The sequence below is a fragment of the Mandrillus leucophaeus genome, unplaced genomic scaffold, assembly GCF_000951045.1.
Source record: "Mandrillus leucophaeus isolate KB7577 unplaced genomic scaffold, Mleu.le_1.0 Scaffold57, whole genome shotgun sequence".
Lineage (NCBI taxonomy): Eukaryota > Metazoa > Chordata > Mammalia > Primates > Cercopithecidae > Mandrillus > Mandrillus leucophaeus.
The window spans coordinates 6,261,976-6,269,199 of record NW_012106141.1 but is presented as its reverse complement, the minus strand read 5'-3'; the positions used below and the strand labels follow the sequence as shown (position 1 = coordinate 6,269,199).

Sequence of the window (7,224 nt, the reverse complement as noted above, 5' to 3'; positions counted from 1 at the left end):
TCCTAATGCTATCCCTCCCCTCTCCCCCCACCCCACGACAGGCCCCGGTGTGTGATGTTCCCCATCCTGTGTCCAAGTGTTCTCATTGTTCAATTCCCACTTATGAGTGAGAACATGCAGTGTTTGGTTTTCTGTCCTGGCCATAGTTTGCTCAGAATGATGGTTTCCAGCTTCATGTATGTCCCTGCAAATGACATGAACTCATCCTTTTTAATGGCTGCATAGTATTCCATGGTGTATATGTGGCACATTTTCTTAATCCAGTCTATCATTGATGGATATTTGGGTTGGTTTCAAGTCTTTGCTATTGTGAATAGTGCTGAAATAAATATACGTGTGCATGTGTCTTTATAGTAGCATGATTTATAATCCTTTGGGTATATACCCAGTAATGGGATGGCTGGGTCAAATGGTATTTCTAGTTCTAGATCCTTGAGGAATCCCCACACTGTCTTCCACAATGGCTGAACTAGTTTACAGTCCCACCAACAGTGTAAAAGCGTTCCTATTTCTCCAGCATCTGTTGTTTCCTGACTTTTTAATGATTGCCATTCTAACTGGTGTGTGATGGTATCTCATTGTAGTTTTGATTTGCATTTCTCTGATGGCCAGTGATGATGAGCATTTTTTTCATGTGTCTGCTGGCTGCATAAATGTCTTCTTTTGAGAAGTGTCTGTTCATATCCTTTGCCCACTTTTTGATGGGATTGTTTGATTTTTTTCTTGTAAATTTATTTGTAGATTCTGGATATTAGCCCTTTGTCAGATGGGTAGTTTGCAAAAATTTTCTCCCATTCTGTAGATTGCCTGTTCACTCTGATGGTAGTTTCTTTTGCTGTGCAGAAGCTCTTTAGTTTAGTTAGATCCTATTTGTCAGTTTTGGCTTTTGTTGCCATTGCTTTTGGTGTTTTAGTCATGAAGTCCTTGCCCATACCTATGTCCTGAATGTTATTGCCTAGGTTTTCTTCTAGGGTTTTTATGGTTTTAGGTCTAACATTTAAGTCTTTAATCCATCTTAAATTAATTTTTGCATAAGGTGTAAGGAAGGAATCCAGTTTCAACAGACTTATAGACCAACGGAACAGAATAGAGCCCTCAGAAATAACACCACACATCTACAACCATCTGATCTTTGACAAAAACAAGAAATGGGGAAAGGATTCCCTATTTAATAAATGGTGCTGGGAAAACTGGCTAGCTATACGTAGAAAGCTGAAACTGGATACCTATCCAATACTTCTAATAATACCTTACCTATCCAATAATACCTATCCGATACTTCTAATAATACCTTCCTTACCTATCCAATAATAATAAATATATTTTAAAACGTTCATTCTAAATTTATTTCTTCTGTGTATAGATACCATATAGATCAGACCAGGTTTTAAATAATTTAACAGTAAGATATTCTCTTAAGAGTTTACATTTATGTTTTGGTATTTTATCATTTTCTTTTTCCTTTCCAGCAAGGCTACTCCAGCACATTCCCTGGGGGCTGGAAGAAAATCGGAATCTTAAGATTTCTTAAGAATCTTAAGATTTAAATCAAAAGATTTCCAGGATTCTTTTTTCACCTGCTGTTTCTTTGTTATCTCATTGGACATCATTTTGGCAGAGTCTAAGACTTTAATTGCACTTTCATCTTCTAAAATGTTTCCTTCTGATGATGATAATGTTTCTAAAATTTTTTTCTCTATGTCTTTCAGCTGTTTCTTGTTAGCTGCAGACTGAAGAATAAGGGCATTTCGTTCCTCTTCTAATTCTGGTCTAAAAAGATAGAAACATTTAGTCCAAATTTGTAGTATTTTATCTAAATTTACATCTAAGTGTTACATATCACAAATTTGTAGACATCTAACACAAACTAAGGTGATTAACTGCTTTATTTTAAGGGAAAAATACTTTCACACACATAACTATTTGAGAAGTTCAAGCAAAAAAAGCATTAATTGTATGCACGTAAAATGTGGCAATAACATGTGCCACAGTAAGTCTAAGAATACATTAGACTTATCCATACGGCATAGCTGGTATGCAAAAGTAAGAACTGGAGAAGAAATTCAAAGTATGAACTTCTTATTTATTTCTTGATTTTGTCACCACTAAGTCTCATTTTCATCATATTTTCTATAGTAGCAAACATTGAAAGGATGACTGGTCATAAAACTGACTCTTTAAGTGAAAGACAAAATTGGCATTTATGTCGAAACACTTATGTCAAACAAAAATGGGATGAAACTTCAAAATAACACAGTCTACCACGGAATAGAATATGTTATGACATGGTTCTGCATTGGACACTCTACAAGTGGGATTTAAATATTGGAAGAAACACTTCATAGTTAAATATTTTCACTTTTAATTCGATTTCATTTACTAGACCACTTGATAATGTTACATTTAGATTCAAGTGAGATCAGATTTCCTTCCAGAAGCAATTCTTTACTAGTAGCCCTCCCAGGTACCATAGTGTTTTTCCTCATTTTAAAAAAATAATACATATTTGTGGTTTTACATTTAAGTCTTTAATCCTTATTATAGGCACAGGCAAAGATTTCACGACAAAAACATCAAAAGCAATTGCAACAAAAACGCAAATTGACAAATCGGATCTAATTAAACTAAGGAGCTTCTGCACAGCAAAATAAACTATCAGAATGTACAGACAACCTACAGAATGGGAGAAAATGTTTGCAATCAATCCACCTGACAAAGGTCTAATATCCAGAATCTACAAAGAACATAAACAAGTTTACAAGAAAAAACAAACAACCCCATTAAAAAGTGGGCAAAGGACACTTCTCAAAAGAAGATATTTATGTGGCCAACAAACATATGAAAACAAGCTCAACATCACTGATCATTACAGAACTGTAAATCAAAACCAAAATGCGATACCATCTTATGCCAGTCAGAATGGTGATTACTAAAAAGTCAAGAAACAACAGATGCTGGTGAGGCTGCAGAGAAACAGAAACACTTTTACACTGTTGGTGGGAATGTAAATTAGTTTAACCATTGTGGAAGACAGTATGACGATTCCTCAAAGACCTAGAACCAGATATACCATTTGACACAGCAATCCCATTACTGGGTATATACCAAAGGAATAGAAATCATTCTATTATAAAGGTACATGCACGTGTATGTTTACTGCAGTGCTATTCACAATAGCAAAGACATGGAATCAACCTAAGTGCTCATCAACTATAGACTGGATAAAGAAAATGTGGTACATATACACCATGGACTACTATGCAGCCATAAAAAGGAACAAGATCATGTCCTTTGCAGAGACATGGATGGAGCTGGAAGCCATTATCGTCAGCAAACTAACACAAAAACAGAAAACCAGACACTGCATGTTCTCACTTATAAGCAGGAGCTGAAAAAGATGAACACATAGACACAGGGTAGGGAACAACACACACTGGGGCCTGTCAGGGTGGGTAGGAGGAGTGGGAGCATCAGGAAAAATAGCTAATGCATGCTGGGCTTACTACCAAGGTGATAGGTTAAGTGCAGCAAATCACCATGGCACACATTTACCTATGTAAGAAACCTGCACATCCTGCACATGTACCCTGGAACTTAAAATAAAAATAGTACATATATAGAGTATAAAGAAAATGATAAAAATTACCCATAATCTTACCACCAGAGAGAATTACTTTAACACTGAAGTGTATTCCTTCCCAATCTTTTTTTAATTCTTTTTATATATGTAGATAAACATCCATCTTTTTTTAAACAAAATATTACATATTCTGGATATAGTTTTATATGCTGCTTTTTCCCTCTTTTGCTAAGCATTTTCTTATTAATATCCTGTGTATATGTATATAAATGAATGTATTTCTATTTACAGTCACAGCATAGATTCCTAGGGGTGAAATTTCTGGCTCATTCAGATGCAAGTCAGAAGTCATGGTGTCAGAGGAATTTGAACCAGAGCAACTCCATCTTGAGTAGGGGGTGGGTAAAATGATATTAAAACCTACTGGACTGCATTCCCAAAGAGTTGGGCCTTCTAAGTCACAGGATGAGATAGGATGTCAACACAAGAAACAGGTCATAAAGACCTTGCGGATAAAACAGATTACAGTAAAGAAGCTGGCTAAATCCCACCAAAACCAAGACGGCCACAAAAGTGACCTCTGCTCATCCTCACTGCTACACCCCACCAGTGCCATAACAGTTTACAAATGCTATGACAACATCAAAAAGTTACCCCCTATGGTCTAAAAAAGGGAGGCATAAATAATCCACCCCTTGTTTAGCATATGACCAAGAAATAACCATAAAAATGGACGACTAGCAGCCCTCGGGCTGCTCTATGGAGGAGCCATTCTTTTATTCCTTTACTTTCTTAATAAACTTGCTTTCACTTTACTCTGTGGACTCGCCCTGAATTCTTTCTTGCACAAGATCCAAGAACCCTTTCGTGGGGTCTGGATCGGGATCCCTTTCCTGTAACAATGGCATGTAACCTGAACCCAACTGCCCATACTAAAAGCCCAATATAACACAGTTGGCTTATAACTTACTTGTTACAGATGGTTATTTTAGAGGATTATGTGATTATTTATAGTAACAAAGTATAAAATTTGACAAAGTTTTAAAAGATTCACAAAACAAAAATATTAATGGCCTACAAATATTCCTTTTTAAACCGTCTAGAAGCATCTAAGAAAATACATACCTCTCCTTTGCAACAACAATACCTAGTAATTGATCTTCAAGTCCTTCTGGAGTTATCATGAAATTGAGCAAAGACACTTTTGTAGCCAGCTCTGGCATATAGTGTGGATTTCTTAGTTTTGTGGTGATATAAAATTTGAAATCAAAGGAATACTCAATAATGACCTCACCAAGTCTGATGCAATCAATGCCACCTATAGTTCAGAAAACAAATGCATAACAAGTGAGCTAGTTACATAGCCCCTCACACTATGTACTTCTCTGGCCTTGCCTAGGTTACAAATAAATGGTCCTAAAGTAATTTAAAATAGAAAACAAGGCCAGGCTCGGTGGCTCACACCTATAATCCCAATACTTTGGGAGGCCAAGGCAGGTGGATCACTGGAGGTAAGGAGTTCAACACCAGCCTGGCCAACATGGTGAAACCCCATCTCTACTAAAAATACTAAAAAAATTACCTGGGTGTCGTGGTGGCACACACCTGTAATCCCAGCTACTTTGGAGGCTAAGGAACAAGAATCACTTGAACCCAGGAGGCAGTGAGCTGAGACTGCACCACTACACTCCATCCTGGGCAACAGAGCAAAACTCTGTCTCAAAATGATAATAACAACATATAGAAAACAGGAGAGGCAAAAGTCACAGACACAGCAACAAGTAAGCAGTTATACAGCAGGACTCTTTATGGGTTAATATAGGACATTTTCTTTGGTTGTCATAGAGCTTTGTAAATCAAGATTTCTCTTGAGCTTTCTTCCTCCATCAATTTTCAATTATGATTCTAAAATATATGTAAATGACTAAAGTTCTTAAAGGTAATAGCACTTGGCAGAGACAAATTTTTATAAACAGAAAGATATTAGGTGGACAATGTTTACCTAAACTCAACTCAGGCCCACATTCACCATCACTATTCATGGTGGCTAATTCCTATAATCCCAGCACTTTGGGAGGCTGAGGGAGGAGGATCACTTGAGGCCAGGGGTTTGACACCACCACTATTCATAACAATAGACTTTTTGTGGTCAAGGGTCACAGGATAAAGGAATTTCAAGCTGGCTTCAACTTCTTTATGTTCTCTGACAGTCTAGATAACAGTGGTTAAGGCAATGAAGAGAAGGCAAGGTATATATCTGGCTAAGGTTCATTCCTGATAGCTTGTTCCAAATTTCCTTTCACTCATAACAATAAACCAGAAGTTCTGCATTATTAACATTATTATTAAATTTATGTAGTAGGCTTCTTTCATGCCTCCAAGATAATTCAATCATCTTTCAGTTCTACAGATTAATAGAAATTGCTTTATACCTTGTTTAAAAGTTTGTCTAAGTAGTAAAGGCTCCAAAGATGGATCCAGTTCTTCACCAACATTTTCTAATAGAAGTGGAGTTCCAAACTGAATACAGTTTTCCAACGTTCTCATATAGTCTGAATCTGATAGCTTAATAACATTAAGCTGATTTTCTTTTTCAGAGTTTTTGATCCACTTATTGGCTTGACCCTGGGGGTCAATCATTAAAGGCCTAGAATATAATAAGAAAAATTCTGAGAGGAAGACATAAACATTGAGATTTCTTTAGAATTATATAAATAATAAACATCACCATCAATCTGTACAAAGTATTTCATATACATTATCAGGATTACTCTTCACAAAAGTCCTATGAGAAAAAAGTGAAAAGGAGTTTTTTTTTCTTTTTCTTATTTATTTTTCAAATGAAGAAATTCAGTCTCAGGAAGTACTCTGCTCAAGGTTCCAGGGTTCCAAAACTAGTTCAGTGTTAGAAGTAGTAGGACCTTGTGAATCTCTGAGCTCTGCTCTTCCCAATATAATATGCTGTCTTCATGGTAACTTTAATATATGACATCTGTTAACATAATATGAAAGTAATACTATAAAATATTTGATAAACATTTAAAACAAGAGATCCACTAGCATATAAGGGATTTCCTCAGATTATTAGTAGAATTACAAATTATGTCCAAGTTTAGGGTGGTATATATCTGAGATCTATTTAGGAGTTTCTTCTGAGTTAGCACAGTAAAGACTGTGTTCAAGAATATATGATTCATGGTTCAGATGTGTAATATATGATGTGTTTTTTGCTCTTCCTCATGGATGATGCTCACTGTCCTAGGTTTCTCTTGTATTCAGTACAGTACATTAAATTTTCTTTTAAAAATATAGCCCAGAGGCCGGGCACGGTGGCTCAGGCCTGTAATGCCAGTGCTTTGGGAGGCCAAGACGGGCAGATCACCTGATGTCAGGAGTTCAAGACCAGCTTGGCCAACATGATGAAAGCCTGTCTCTACTAAAAAAAATAAAGAAATAAATACAAAAATTCCCCGGGTGCGGTGGTGGGTGCCTGTAATCCCAGCTATAGGGGAGGCTGAGGCAGGAGAATCGCTTAAACCCGGGAGATGGAGGTTGCAGTGAGCTGAGATCGCACCACTGCACTCCAGCCTGGGCAACAAAGAATGAAACTCCATTTAAAAATATATATACACATACATAATTTT

General features: G+C 36.6%; 1 protein-coding gene across 1 annotated transcript in view; it reads right to left on the bottom strand.

Moving 5' to 3' along the window:
* The window catches only part of DNAH12 (dynein, axonemal, heavy chain 12), a 261,319-nt gene that overhangs the window by 59,499 nt on the left and 194,596 nt on the right, over positions 1–7,224 (bottom strand). Inside the window, exons 56-58 of the mRNA XM_011998427.1 lie at positions 6,013–6,227; positions 4,706–4,898; positions 1,578–1,770 (exon numbers count right to left, since the gene is read on the bottom strand). Of these exons, the coding sequence (XP_011853817.1) occupies positions 1,578–1,770; positions 4,706–4,898; positions 6,013–6,227 (601 nt within the window). The remainder of the gene's footprint in view (positions 1–1,577; positions 1,771–4,705; positions 4,899–6,012; positions 6,228–7,224) is intronic.